This window comes from Hemicordylus capensis, chromosome 1 (assembly GCF_027244095.1).
Source record: "Hemicordylus capensis ecotype Gifberg chromosome 1, rHemCap1.1.pri, whole genome shotgun sequence".
Taxonomy (NCBI): domain Eukaryota; kingdom Metazoa; phylum Chordata; class Lepidosauria; order Squamata; family Cordylidae; genus Hemicordylus; species Hemicordylus capensis.
Genome location: NC_069657.1, coordinates 231,814,483 through 231,830,310, shown reverse-complemented (window position 1 = coordinate 231,830,310; position 15,828 = coordinate 231,814,483). Strand labels below are relative to the sequence as shown.

At 42.4% G+C, this 15,828-nt stretch overlaps 1 protein-coding gene across 4 annotated transcripts in view; it reads right to left on the bottom strand.

Moving 5' to 3' along the window:
• The window catches only part of TRAF3IP1 (TRAF3 interacting protein 1), a 91,333-nt gene that overhangs the window by 27,803 nt on the left and 47,702 nt on the right, over window positions 1-15,828 (bottom strand). For all 4 annotated transcript variants that reach the window (XM_053283206.1, XM_053283203.1, XM_053283205.1 and 1 more), the window contains 3 exons: window positions 13,120-13,237; window positions 12,317-12,353; window positions 11,604-11,677 (listed from right to left, as the gene is read on the bottom strand). In XM_053283206.1, the coding sequence (XP_053139181.1) occupies window positions 11,604-11,677; window positions 12,317-12,353; window positions 13,120-13,237 (229 nt within the window). The remainder of the gene's footprint in view (window positions 1-11,603; window positions 11,678-12,316; window positions 12,354-13,119; window positions 13,238-15,828) is intronic.

Sequence of the window (15,828 nt, the reverse complement as noted above, 5' to 3'; positions counted from 1 at the left end):
ATCAAAGCTTCTAGAGAGCCTCCTACTTGAGCTTGAGTAGCATTCAAAGAATTATTCACTAGGCAAGGATATTCTAATCTCAGCATTAATATTTAGTAATTCAGTTTTCTCAGCAGAATAATCTAATTTAGGGTTAGAGTCAGAAACAGATTTCCCTGGTGTATTGTCTGCCAGAGGAACAAACATTTTAGAAGTTTCAAAGGAATCCAAAATACTCACTAACTCCTGTTGATTCAAGTATTTATCAATTTTAGCTTGTTTGGATGTTTTCACTTCCTTTTGTGAACCATCTGGACTGTTTCTCAAGAGCACTTTATGTTCCATTCTTGAATGTGGAGGATAATAATGATAAAATGCTGAGACTTCCATTAATAAGCAACACAGATAGAGATAAAAATCACACTCCCTTAGGAGGTCAAAGAAGGAAAAAGTAAATCCAAAAGGCAAAAAGCAAAACTCCCATCATCTATCCAAGGAGTACCAACAACCTTGAAAATCTAGTGAATAAAAGCAGTTAAAAGAAATTAAAATGGTGCTAACTGCTCCAGCTGTTGCCTGCTCAGGAGTCCGTCCCTTTCCCGATGCTGCCTGTAGAGTACTGCTGTTTCATTGAGCTACTGTTCCTTCCTTCCTACCCCAAATCCTTTGTAACTGAGACATGCTAGGACTAACCAGGAACCCTTCTGCAGGAAAAGCATGAGGCAGTCATAAAAGGAATCCTGCTTTAATAATGACCAATAGAGAAGGCTAAGGTGGCTCAGATTCTGAATGATAAACTTCTAGATAAAACTTCATTATTTGGAATATGGGAATCTAGGTGAACAGAATATATTGACAAGCTGCAAAACTCATCTGCCCTACTGATGTTTAGGTAGAACATGGGTTGAGAAATGGGGTACAATTCTGGAGAAGTCATGATTTCCCCTTCAATTTGCTTTCTCTTTTTAAAAGATGGTTTTAAAACTTTTTAATATATTCCAATTGTACATAAAGCATCTCAATTTTCAACTTGTTTGGAAGAAATGGAAAGCTGTAGAAATAGAATATTTTATTTTTATTGTTCAAAATATATACATTCCAAGAACTGCCTTGAGGTGCATGTTTACAGCCAAACTCCACTGTTTAGCAAGTTGAGAAATTCTTCTTCATAAAATGCTGGATGTGACTTGAATAACTGTTTGATTAATATGGTATGATAATAAACTAATTCCGAAAGCTTTTTGAATAATTTGCTGTTTAGATTATTTTCCTTTTCTGTTTTTAAAATCTTGTTAAGGAGGGGCCAAAGAGTCATTTTACCTTGGAAGGAAAGAAAAGCTGGTTTGAATTTTAGACAATTTTGGGGTTTTGTATATGCAAAAATCTAGAATAATATTTGTGCAAGTTTCCTTGCCATAAATTAATGAGTTTTAAAAAGCAGTTTATACAACATGCATTAATATTAAAGATGTAAACCTTCCTCCACCTTGCTGGACCCAGCATTATTTTCAAAGTTCCTTACTTCTTGATTTATCATTCTGTGTGCATCAGTGGTTTATTTGTTCAGCTGTGCTTGAAGGCAACAGGGCCCTTTGCCAAAGATATTTTAGCAGCCATTGGTTTACAAATGAAAACATATTTTAATTTTAGAAAAATATTTCTATAACCAAGATTTTCTTCTAAAGTTCAGTTTTATATGGATTCACTATGGATGGCTTCTACCTCCTACAGAGGCCAATGACAACGGTCTCATTGATTTTAACAGAGCTCAATTGCACTGTCTGTAAATGAAAACTGAAGTGATAGTTGATACACTGATAGATCGAATGGCAAAACCACATATTGGTATGCTGTATTGCAAACCGTGAGCTGCAGGTACTTGAGGTGCGACTAGCATATCCCTAAATGGAAATAAGCGTCCTTTAAGTCTAGGGCCGTTGCCCATTTCTCCTTGGCAAGGAAGTACAAGATTCCATGCAGGGTAATCATCCTGAACTTCTGAGTGCCTATGAAAAATTCAGTTCTCTCAGGTCCATAATAGCGTGTATCCCCCCATCTCTCTTGGGGATTTGGTAATATCGGGAGTAAAACCCCGATATCCTGTCCATCCACCACACTTGCACAATTGCCTGTTTCTGCAGTAACACTTGTACTACTTCTTGTAGAACCGAGGTTGGCCTGGTAAACTTCACCTCCTGAAATGGAGGCAAAGCCTTTAACTCTATTGCGTAATCAGACCTTATAATATTTAGACCCCACTGGTCTGATGTTATATTGTGCCATGCTTGAGCATGGCTTGCCAGCTTGATGGATATGCCAGCACTCACAAGGCTGATGTTCGGAGCCTTGGGTGACTAAGCTTGTGTTACCGTGTGCATTTGCAGTAGAAGAGACTGCTTGGTTTGCTCTCTGCCCTGCTTCTGACCCTTCTGTCTTTGTCCATAGGGCTTGTTTCATTGAAAAGGCCTATACTGCCTCCTGAATTCTCTTCTGTCTGTTGCTGCTTCCCGTATGCTTCCCGTTGCTGCTTCCCGTATGAGCCATTATGGGCCGTCTGTCCCGTAGCGCTTGTAGCCTGGATGACTTTGCAGTGAATCTAGACTTCTTCCAGGATTCCATAGTAGTGTCTGTGGACTCTGCAAGGAGTCCCTTCCCATCATAAGGTAAGTGCTCTACTCTACCCCACAGCTCCTGTTGCAGGTTTGTGGACCTTAGCCATAGATGGCGGAGCAAGGTCATTGCTGTGGTCATCGCTCTCTATTCTGTTTCTGCTAAGTGCTTCAATGTACTGAGTAGATGCTGGGTTACAACAGTTGCTTTCTCATATGTTTGTGCAAATTTATCTTGAAACTCTTTTGGAGACATTGTTGGTGAGTCCCAAAAAAGGACATCCCACAGATGATGTCCATATCTCGCTAAACATGCAGAGTAGTTCACTATTTTTATCGCCAGGCTAGAAGTGGCATAGATTTTGCAGCCTCAAACATCAAGTTTTCTCCCTTTCTTCTCAGCAGGAGTGGCGTGGCATTGTCTACCCCTAGAGGATGTACATTCTACAACAATGGAGTTTGGTATTGGATGTATCATGAGGTAGGTGTTTTCTTCTTCTTGTATCCGATACAACCCCTCCAACTTCCTTGACGTGGCAGTAGACATCTGCAGCACTTTCCATGCTGACTGTGCAGCTTTAGTAATTGCAGGTAGCATGGGAAGAGACACCGGATGTGCTACCTTTGCCTTCGCCATCATGTTGTAGACAGGATCCTTTAGATCCATTTCCGGCTGCTTCAATTCTAATCCCAAAGTCTCAGCCATCTCCCTTATCTGAGCGTGATAAGCCTTCAGCTCTTCCGTTGGAGAAACAGAAGTCTTAGGTGGAACCTCTGCAGGAGGATCAGGCTCCATAGGATCTGGCTCAACAATGCTCTCTTCCTCTTCAGTTTCCAGTGTATACGTGGAATCAGCATTACCTTTCTCAGATGGTCCCGTAGGCGAGCTTACAGGTAAGCTAGGAACTGTCTTCCTAGGTGGCATCCTTTTGGGATTTGCTGGTACGTCTTGCTGTTATCTTATTGGTACAACCGGATGGTCAGTTGTGGCATGTGTCTGGCATGCCGTGGTTGCCATATGAACTACCATAACCAGGTCCTTTGGCAATAGCGGCGCCTGCAGTGCTGTCTGCTGGTGCAGCACCTCCTGCTGTACCTTCCAGATCTTATATTCTGCGTAGTCAGCAGGATAAACCACAGGCGGGGTATGCCTAAACCCACAGCTATGCGTCATTTGGCTAGACACTCCAGCAGAAGATAATCCTTGGGTGGTTGTATATTGCAGTAGTGCATAGGCTGCGCCTGGGCGAGCAAACAAGGGTAATGGCCTGGTTATTCCCACTCGATCAGTTGTTTGGGTCATCAGCAGTCCTATTGGACTAGTTGCAGCTGAAAACAACCATATTTGGTTTGGTGCCAAACGCTGTGACCTCACGGGCAACGTTGAGGGAGTTTTCGGTATCGGATGCGCCGTGTCTTCGGTACCTTGCTCAACTTCGAGCCCCAAGAAACCCTGGAAACTCAAGCCCGATGGAGTGCTCTCAGTCGACTCCAACAGAGCAATCAATGAGGTTTTTGACTTCGGGTCTGGCACCACTTCTTCCTCAGCCGCTGCTCCTTCCCCGAAGTCCATATAGCCCTCTGGCTGGTACGTGCTCTGCGGTGTAGCTGCCAGCACGTGAGTAGGGGTCTGCGCAGGAGTCATTGCCATTGTGCTGCGCCACACCAATGCTGTCGACATTGAGGGGAAGAGCTCCCTCAATACCTCCTTCGACGTTGACATCAATGTCGATGGGCAATTCACCAAAACCACGGTCAGCGCGGTAGTTGTCGATGCCAATGGTGTCAACAGTATCCAAGGCGATGCTGAAATCTGTGCTGTGGAATCCCACTCCTTGACCTTGGTCTGTAAGCCTGTTGGCAACGGCGTGCCACTCCTGGTGTGGGTCTTTTTTGTCCTTTTCCTAGGAGGTGAGCACTCGCTCTCATCTGTGGACAAAAGATGTTTGTGCTGCTTGCGCCAGTGGTGCTTCTTTTCAACCACCTCTGGCCGTTTAAATTCCTGCTGCCAGGTGGCTTTCAACTGCTGCTTTGCAGAGTCCACCGAAGGAGTCACTTCCGTACACGTATCTGCACTTGACACCTACCGTGATGTCGAAGATCTCAGTGTCAGTGGGCGAAGTGCATCATCACGTAGTGCTGCTCTCAATCTCAGCGCTCAATTCTTTAGAGTCTGTTTAGAGAAGGAGCAACATATCTTGCAAGTGGCAGGGTTATGCTGTTCTCCCAAGCATAGCAAGCAGGCATCATGGCTATCCATTGTTAGTAGTTTAGCACGGCACTCTGTGCAGCGTTTGAACGCTGTCTTAGTTGGCGGTTTCGATGCCATCGTCGGGTTTGGGGGTTTCCCCACAACAACAAGTCGTTTCACAGTCCTAAGGTCATTCACTGATAGATTCAAACCACATATCTGTGGGGGATACCATTCATAGGGGCTTTGGCTGGGCATTCAAATTCATGACTCATTTTAAATAGAATCCATTAAAAAATGCCTGGATTCTGGTTCTAAACACAAATAAAGAATAGAACATGCACTAGGTGAAAGAGTAAAGGCTTTTATTTGTCTTAAACATGCTATGTTTTAGATGCATAGGAAGTTACAGGCTTAGTTCCAAAGAGCCCCTTACTTGAATAGAAGGTCAAAGGGGAGGAGATTTCTCTGATTTTCAGAGAGTATACTCCACATCCCAACTGCAGCCCCCTACACCACATTGCATTCTGCTCCAGAGGGTACCCTAAGCCTCAGAAGCTGTTCTTTGATATGTGTGTCTGTGTGTCCATGCAAGAGGAACTTCCATTGTGTGAGCAGAAATTTATTCATGGTTTTGGGATCCAAGCCATAATGAGCACATCTCACTATATAAACAGGTTGCTTACCTGTAACAGATGATCTGTTAGTGATCCACAGCATTCATAAAGATCTGTTAGTGATCCATAACATTCATAAAGATTGGGTTCTGCACCTGCACATACCACTTCGGGTAAAATTCGTTAGCTCATTGAAACACCAGCAAATGCCCACTGCCCATGCTCCACGCTTTCTTATATTGGTGGTTTGGCGTCCCTCTTCCAGTTTCTTGCTGACCAGTTTTCTCCCCCCTGCCCTTTCTAGCAAAGTTGCTTGTGCTTTGCTGCGGGGATGACCAGGAGGATTTTATGAATGTCGTGGATCACTAACAGATCATCTGTTACAGGTAAGCAACCTGTTTATCTGATTAGTGATCCACGGCAGTCATAAAGATTGGGTGAATTACGAGCTTCCCAGAGAGTGGTGGGAGCCACAAGCTACTGTAGCACCTTTTTTAGCATAGACCTCCCAAATTTGGCCACCGTCGCAGAGCAAAGGTCTAAACGCATAATGCTTTATAAACATCTGGTCTGAAGCCCAGGATGCCACCATACAGATGTCTTTATATCTTATTCCTGACAAGTGTGCTGCTGAAGTTGCATACGCCTTTGTAGAATAGGCTTTCACAGTTCTTGGAAGAGTTACTTTTTGTAGTGTATATGCCAGGAATATCGTCTCCACAAGCCAATGCGACACTCGTTGGCGTGATGGAGGGTTGCCCTTATGGTGTTCTTTGTGAAGAGATGCTTTGTTTTCCTGATGTCTGCTGTTCTTTTCAAATAGAACAGTAGTGCTCTGTGTATGTCTAAAGAATGCATAGATCGTTCTAATGTTGCAGAAGGGTTTCTAAAAAATGTCGGAAGGACCACATCTTGATTTAAGTGGAAATCTGAGACTACAATGGGTCTGAATTCCGGGTCTAAATGCATCACCACTTTTTCCTCATGGAACCTAGTCTATACGTAATGCAAAGAGTTCACTCACATGCTTTGCACTTGTTATTGCCACCAGAAATAATGTCTTAAGGGTCACCAGCCTCATGGATGCTGTCACCAAAAGGCTTTTCTGTCAATGTGGTGAGCACCAGCAAGAGGCTCCATTTGTCCATAGGTTGCCGCACTGGAGGGTAGACGTTATTAATGCCCTTCATGAAGCTCTTGCATTTTGGGTGGGTGAATACTGTTTTCCCATCCCATCTGCTGTGGCAGGGTGATATTGCAGCCAAATGGACTTTTAACAATACATTTGCGATATATTTGCTAGTCCCTTTGCCTTTAAAGTTGTAAGATACAGTAGCACATTCTTTAATGTTGCCTGTTTGGGTTTAAATGCCTTGGTTTTTGCATAAGTGCAAAACCCCTTCTATTTGGCATTGTAATTTTTTCTTATGGAAGCTTTCCTTTGGTTAAGCTTAATTTGTTCAGTAATCTATCCTCCACACTGTAAGTTTTAGCATCTCCGGGTTTGGGTGTAGTAGCTGGTCCCTTTCTTGACTTATTTGGTTGGGATGCTGAGGGAGATGTCTGTAGTTCCGCCCAGACAGTTTGAGCAGCTGCGGAAACCATGGCTGTCTTGGACACCAAGGGGTTATCAGAATCCCTTTGGTTTTGTCCTGTAGCATCTTGGCTACCACCCTGTTCAGCAATAGATATGGAGGGAACAAATAGAATAAACTCTGCATCCACTGGAACTAGAATGCATCTCTCTTTGACTGCTCTCGCAGCCCCATCCTTGAGCAGTAATGTTTGCACTTTTTGTTGTCCTGTGTCACAAAAGAGATCTACTGATGATTTTGTCCAATGTGTGAATAGTTCTTTCAGAATGTCTGGGTCCATCTCCCATTTGTCCTGCTGCAGAATGTGGGTTCTGCTCAATGCATCTTCCAACGTGTTGTCTTCCCCTTTTTTATGGATGGCTACCATATGGATCTTCCAAACAATGCACCAATTCCACATCTGTAGACTGAGCTGACATAGCGATTGAGACACCGTCCCCGCTTGGTTGTTTATATATGTGATTGCTGTGATGTCCATTTGTATCTGGACCACTTGATTCAATATAGACTGTTGGAATGTTTTTAACGCCTTGCACGCTGCCAGCAGTTCTAAGACGTTTATGTGTAGTTGCCTCTCCTGTGGTGACAAGAGGCCCTGTATCTTTAGATGCAACAGATGTGCACCCCAACCTATAATTGAGGCATCAGTTGTTAACGTTACTGTGGGTACAGGTGTATTAAATGGCATACCCTGAAGATTTGTTTCATTGGTCCACCGACATAGGGAGAACAGCACGCGCTCCGGAACAAACAGCAGCTTATTCTGTGGATCGATGTTGGGGCGAAATTCAGCTAAGAACCATGTTTGCAGCTTCCCCAGCCGCAGTTTTGCATAGCGGACTGTCGATGTGCAAGAAGCCATTAGGCCCAGAAGCACCTGGATCACCCTTGCCTTCTGCAGTGGTGACATATAAAAAGCTTTCACCATCTCGACTATTCATTCATATTGGTCCCTCAGCAAATACGCTCTTTGTGTTCTCATGTCCAATTCTGCTCCAATATATCGGAGTTGTTTGGCAGGTAATAGATGTGATTTTTTCCAGTTGATTCTTACTCCCAAGTCATCCAATAGAGCAGTTATGCACTGCAGGTGTAACACCAATTTTTCTCTTGTTTTTGCCGTGAGAAGCCAGTTGTCCAGATACAGAAAGATGGAGAGGCCCTGTGTTCGTAGGTAAGCTATGATCACTGCCATATACTTCGTGAATACTCTTGGAGCTGTTGCTAGGCTGGAGGGCAACACATTGTATTGGTATATCTCCTTGCCCAGTGTAAAGTGTAGATATTTTCTGTGGTTCTCCTGTATGCCAATATGAAAATAAGCATCTTTCAAATCCAATGTTGCGATCCACAATGTTGCGATCTAGAAGCAGAAGGATTGCTTGCAGCATTATCACAAAAAACTTTTTCACTGGTTCAACCAACGCAAGTCCATTATGAGGCGAATGCCCCCGTCCCTCTTCGGGATCTGAAATAGAATCCTGTTTGACTGTGAGCCCATTGCACTGACAATATTGCCTGTTTCTCCAACAATTCTTTGACCTCTACCATCAGTGTTGCCATTACAGGAGTGAACATTATGCCCATAAATTCTGGTAGAGTCACAAATTGCATACCCTGACTTGACTATTCTCAAGACCCATTGATCTGATGTTATATGGTGCCATGCTTGTGCATGGCTTGCCAGTTTGATGTTGTTCCCAGCAGATGTCAGAGTGATGGTATGTCTGGTGTTGATGGTTTGGTTGGGTATTAATAATGCAGATCGGCTGTATCCAATCAAAGATGCTGTTTGGCCTGCTGTGAGGCCTTGTTACGACTGTTTTTCTTTATTTTTTTGTGAAGGGCTTAGGAGTATACCTCTGGTAAGGCTTTCTGTAGTTTCTGCACTCATTCTGGCGCTATGTATTTTGAAGCCGTTGATATGGTTTATACCTTGTATTGGTATATTTGGGAAGTGTAGTGAATTTCTGTGCTGTTTGTTTTGACTTCTTCCAGTTTTCCATGGAGGTGTCCGGCTCCTTGCAAAAAGGTCTCCTGCCATCAAATGGCAGAGCCTCTATGCGATCTCGCATGTCTTGTTGCAAGCTAATTGCCTGCAACCACGCATGTCTCCTTAATGTTATTGCAGTCACCAGAGTGCGGGACTTCGATTCCGCCAGATGTTTTGTGTTGCTCAGTTGCTGGCATGTTGCTGTTATCTTTGTGAAGGTAGCCTCAAATTTCTTTTGAAATTCTTCAGGTGTCAAATTTCATCTCCTCTGCTGGTGAGATAGATGGTGTTGCTGACACATTTCGATCAGGTTCTGGGATGTGTTCATTTTTGTTCATTAGACTCTTCCTTCACTTGTTGAGTCTGATGCATAAGCTTGTTCATCATCCGATGAGTCCTCGCACCCAACTGGGGCCTGTTAAAGATTGTATCAAGATACAATGCCTGGAAATGCCCTTGTGAGTATCTCCTCTGTCAAGTATGTGGTTGTCCATGCCACCTGTGTTGGAAGTGGACCTCACCACAGCAGTCTAGTTCCCACTCCTTTCTGATGAGGAGTTTGTTTTGTCCGAATCATGCAGGGCTCTACTTTTTGCCAAAATCATTTGTGTTGCCATATTCCTTGGGGCAGAGTTTGTCTGCGTTGCCGCAGTATGCTGCCCTGTAGATTTTGTTGATACATGTGGAGATGGCATTATCTGAGGTGGTAAAAAGTTTGCTTGGATGGCCACATCCTGATTCCTTATTCGTTGCGTCATGGTCTGTACCGAAGTATCCTGACAATCAACCTGCCTTGGGGTGACTTGTGTGTCGGACTGCATTTTCTGAGTTAGTGCTGAGTTAGAACTGAGAATACTCCTCTGGAGATAAAGTGACTGTATTTTCCCAACCTTTGTGTGGCAGTAGACCCTGCAACAGGGTGTCTTCATAGAGGCTCCTTAAAGAAGGTGTTTGTGGCACAGGAGGGATCTGCTCTGGTTCCTCTCCCTCCTCGACATCAAGACCTTGGTTCAGAAAGCCCTTGAATGTTGTAGAAGGGGTACTCCCCCCCCTCCCGACTCTAGGAGTCGTATTGTATCTGTTGATGCTGTCGCGTTTAAGAGAGACTCAGGCTCTAGATCAACATAGTGTTCGATGTCAAGAGGTTTCGATGCTGGAGATGTCGACGTCGACAACTGTAGTCTTGGTGTCTACAGAGACTGTTGTGGAGTTGGGGCAGGCGATAATGAGACTGCTCGATGCCGAGGTCTCACTGCTGGCAGACTAGATGATCGATACTGGTCCGTCAACATCGATGGAATATGTCAGTCAGTTGACATCGATGGGCGCTTTACATGTTGCAATCCCCCGAAGGCGACGGGGTTGCTTCTTTTTCTGTTTCACGGTGCTTTTTTAGTGACTTATCACGGTGCTTCACAGGCAGGGCAGCAGTTACTGATTCACCTTTTCTCTTCAATTTGTCCCTTTTGGGATCATTTCTTTGGGGCTTTTGGTGTCTTGAAGGGGTTGTGGATCACTAATCAGATCATTTCACTATTTTCCATAACTTATCAGATCTCTATAGAGCCAACAACATCTTAGATTAATTAAAAAACGCAGCTTGAAAGTTAGTTATGGCAGTTGAAATGGGAAACTGCTGCTGAGCAACAAGATGCTACCATTCAAATGTCTAGTGGTCATGAGTGTTTCAACTAATAACAGCAACAAGTAATTGTATAGATAACAGGATCACTCAAAAGCTCACAAATGAATTTTTCCACCTTTTAAAGACAAATAATACACCTTGATTTCGTGTCTAACATTTTTAGATCTTGTCTAGCATTTTTTGTCTAATTATGTCTAATAATTTGACTTATGTTCAAATTATGTTTAATTTATTTGGCATTTTTATTGTTTTTATTGTGGTGACTTTTATTGTGTTTTTTGTATTGATCTGATATTTACTAACAGAAGTGGCCCTAAGACTATGGTGAAGATGCAGATATAAATAAAATCATTCTCAGAGACCGCATCCTCCTTCGACTGCCCGTTCTTATTTGCCTGCAAGTAGGCAAATTTATTCAACTGCAATTTTTATCCCACCTTCAGGATGGTGTACAAGATTCTGTCCCCTGCCAAGCTCCATTCCTGTACCCCACCCTTACCTTGCCACCCATAATAACCTTCTGAATTAATTAGGCTGAGGGAGAGAATGGCCCATAGAGTTAGCTTCATGGCAAATAGATAATCTCTATGTTCCAACTCTCTATCCACTACAGGACTACTGATTCACTACTGATTCCCAGAAGAGCGTCAATGATTAAACAATAAAATAATTTGTGTATTTTAAATAAATAATAAAAATTTGAACGGTGTTGGATAAACAGCTGTTGTGCATCCCACGATGTGTGTCAGTGGATAGGGTAGTCTTTTATAGATGCACTTTGTGAAGTGGAATCTGGTTGTTGTTTTTATAATTAGCTTCTAAAAATGTCTTTGAGAAGCTGTCTATGTGAGTGGTTACTTTAGCTCTGTGGGATGCAGCACTATAGAATAAATATGGAAACCGGAATGAACAAACTAAAATAATAAGCAGCTAAGAACACGACACACATTCTTTAGAGATCATTAGCACATTACCTTCTCAGAAGATTTTGGCAATTGTGATAACTCATAATCTTTCTTTGTTTCCAATATTCTTTTTACAAGTCCACCTGTTGGAGAAAGAGAGAGAGAGCGCACTCTTGAAGTTCAACATTAATTTACAAGTTAATAGCTACAAAATACTTCTCTATCAAATCATAACATTTTGAGCTAATATAGTGACTATTTCTGTTGCCCATATGAAACCTTTGTGATCAATACATAATAAAAAGGGTGGGGAGGACAAGGTGATGTATCATGTTTTTTGTGTTAGGTCCACTGGATCTCTACAACCCTCATCTATACTTTAAGATACTCATCTACAACTTTAAGTCTGAGAAATACTGTGCCAAGCTTTAGTAAGAGCAAAAATATGACAGAGCAAAAGGGATAAGAAGGGACTGTGTGCTATCAGTTCTCCTCTCAGGGCACACTAGGCAAAGGAGAAGAAAGCAGGAACTGGAATCACACTGAATATGGGAACAAAGATGAGAATTAGACTGCAGGCAGTGAAATTTTTGCAGGTGAACCAAGCAGAAAAATTTAGTGGTGGTATGAGATGATGAAATTGAGCTAGTTTTACTGCATTCTGAAAATAGTTGTGTGTGTGTGTGTGTGTGTGTGTGTGTGTGTGTGTGTGTGTAAAAAATACTGAGAAAAAAATCCTAGTCTTGTTTTTAAAAAAATCCCAGTCAAACAAAAATACTTACCATGCTTCTCATCTTCTTCCAGTTCTACAGCTGCTTCCTGTTTAACCACAATTGGAGAATATGAAAATAAGATTTATATTACGGATATAAAGAGTTTGCAAGTTTCTTAAAGAAGGAAATTTTTCAAACAATAATACTTGAAGCTGAAAGTCAATTTGCTCTTGCCTAGAAAAGGCAATTATTCCCCCAACCAACCAACAAAATGAAGGTTACCAGTTCATATGGGAGAAGTGCTCTATTCTATAACTCAATTATTCTCTTTAAGTGAAATAAAAGAGGCCTTTTATTTCACTTGAGATAAAGTGTGAATATAGCTTAGAGATCAGGGGCTCTGTGGATTGGCTCTGCAGATTACATGCCTTAATAGATGGAAAGTGAAGTATGGTTAACAACAGGATTTGAAAGCAAGTAAGAATAATATATGCCTTTGAAATAAAATAAGGGGAACACCACTACAGCAGGAAAATGCCACATATTCAGGACAAATGTATTCTGACAAGATTTGAAAAGATCAGCCATGAGCCTTGAAAACAAGAGGCTCTGTCTCCAATAGTTAATTCCAGCATAAGCATTTAATATTAATCTCAAAAATCCTTTGCTACATACTTCTTTCTATCCTAGGCCAACATGATTGGATGGTGCTTCCATCTCTAAACTGGTTGCCATAATGAATGAATCCGCCTTCAATAACCAAGTATAAAGCTATCTACAGGAGCCCTACCTATGAAGAGAGCGTGCAAAACAATGTATGGTACCAAATTAATTTTCAGTTCATATTTGAATGAGAACATTTATTAACCTACCGTTGCCATTTCTGTCATTTCAGTCATCTGTGGTGCTGCCTCCACTACAAACTGGTCATCGTCATCCTCCTCCTCTTTATCTATAATAACATTTGTCACTATTTTGGCACTGCCATTTCTGGAAGAAATCAAAGACAGAAATACAGTTCAGGCAGAATGTTAAGACTGATGGTTACTCAAGGCAGAAAACAGAGTCTGCATGTCCAAAGAAAAGAATGGAACATATCCAGCCTCTTCCAAATATGTAAAGTTTTTGGACGTTTTGAAGCATGGGAAACATCCTTTTCCAGAAAAAGAATGAAAATTTGAGGGGATATCAAATGTTATGTCTAACTTGGCATGAAAATTTGTGCTATTTGGTATGTGTCTGAAACTTTTAAAAACATAGTTGCTTTTTAAAAAATTAAAACAGTGGGCAACATCCAGACTAATCTAGTCATGACTAAGTACTACTGAAATTAATGGGATGTTACTCATGACTAACTTGCCCCACTGATTTCTGTGGTTCAGTCATGACCAAATAGTCTAGATGCAAATCAATATTTGTAAATATACCCAGCATTCACTGGGAGGGAAGACAGAACTCTCTTCAGCTGGGCTGGGAAGTCGGACTCTACTGTAATTTACCTTCTCCCTGTGCAGGTATAAAGGGCTTGTGCCTCTCAAGGGCAGGAGCCAAAGGACAAGAGCACAAGGGCTCTCAGCTAGGGAATGAAGAGAGTGGAGAAACGTTTGTGACTTTAATATGAAGCACTGCTACTTCTGAGTAGATATCAACATCATATATTGTCTAGGATATTTGCTCGCTCAAAATTAATTTCCAGCCAAGGCTAAAGTGGTTCATATTAATGTTTTTGATGTTGATGTTATTGATATTCTGATACTTTTTAAGCACTATTATATTAAGGAGCAAAGATTGTAGTGGCAGAAAATAAGCAGTCTGAATGCTCCCTTCCTAATTCCTACCCACAGTTGGAAAGGTGGAAGTGGATGAAGACAGCCTGGCAAAGATAAGGTGTGCTGGGAGGCTTGCCACTTTATCCCTTCTCCAACAGAGATGAGGAAGGAGGTCAGTGTGATAAGTAAGATGTTCCATCAGCTTCGTCCTTAATTAATTTCTTCCAGCAGTTGACAGTCTGCTCCTCTTGGAAAGGTGGAAGCAGGGAAAGACAGGTTGGCAAGCAGAAGAGTACAGACTAAACTTTGTTCCAGTTTTTCAGAAATAGAAAGACTATTTAAATAAAAAGACTCTCCTCTTTCATTGTTAGAAGTATAATTGGATGACCAATACTGTTACATAGGAAGCTGCCTTATACAGAGTCAGACCATTGGCCCAACTAACTCAGTATTATCTATATTAACTGGCAGTGGCTCTCCAAGATTTCAGGCAGGAGTCTTCTCTAGCCCTACTTGGGTATACCAGCAAATGAATCGGGAACCAACTGCATGCAAGCACATGCTCTACCAGTGAGCTACTGCCCCATCCCCTAAGGGGAATCCCTTATAGCAGACAGCGCTCACATGTAGTCTCCCATCTAAATGCAATCCAGGGTGAACCCTGCTTAGCAAAGAGGACATTCATGCTCAAGCATGAATTGTCCCCTTTGCTAAGCAGGATCTGTCCTGGTGGCATTTGAATGGGAGACTATGTGTGAGCACTGTGAGAAATTCCCCTTAGGGGATGGGGCTGCTCAGGGAAGAGCGCTTGCATGCAGAAGGTTCCAAGTCCCCTCCCTGGCAGCATCTCCAAGACAGGGCTGAGAGAGACTCCTGCCTGCAACCTTGGAGAAGCCGCTGCCAGTCTGTGTAGACAATACTGAGCTAGATTACCAAGGATCTGACTCGGTATATGACAGCTGCCTATGTTCCTACTATCATAAGACCAGCTCTCCTCTGTTCTGGGAAGGAATGTGAGATATTTTGCTGTCAACACCAACTCAACAGCACACTTTACTTTAATCTAGCACACTATTCTGATTTATGCTTTTTCTATCTGTGTTAATGTATATGCCTATATATGTGAAGCAGCCTGCAACTATCCATAATAACTGTAGAGAAAACCAGCTTTATCCTGAAGCCACATTTAATTCATATGAGCCAGTGTGGTGTAGTGGTTAGAGTGCTGGACGAGGACCAGGGAGACCCAAGTTCAAATCTCCATTCAGCCATGAAACTAGCTGGGTGACTCTGGGCCAGTCACTTCTCTCTCAGCCTAACCTACTTCACAAGGTTGTTGTGAAAGAGAAACTCAAGTATGTAGTACACCGCTCTGGGCTCCTTGGAGGAAAAGCGGGATATAAATGTAAAAATAATAATAATAAATAATATCCTGCCAGCGTAGTGTAGTGGTTAGAGTGCTGGACTAGGACCGGGGAATCCTGAGTTCAAATCCACATTCAGCCATAATACTTGCTGTGTAACTCTGGGCCAGTCACTTCTCTCGCAGCCTAACCTACTGCACAGGGTTGTTGTGAAAGAGAAACTGAAGTATGTAGTACACTGCTCTGAGCTCCTTAGAGGAAGAGCGGGATATAAAATGTAAATACTACTACTACTACCACCACCACCACCAATAATAATAATAATTAAGTTGCTCAGGCGCAGGTGGAGGAGATGTTGGAAATAGAGGATGCCACTGTTGCTGAACTGTCTCCCCTTTGCCTTCACCTGAAAAACCCAAATGCCGTTTAACAGAAAAGCAACAAGAAC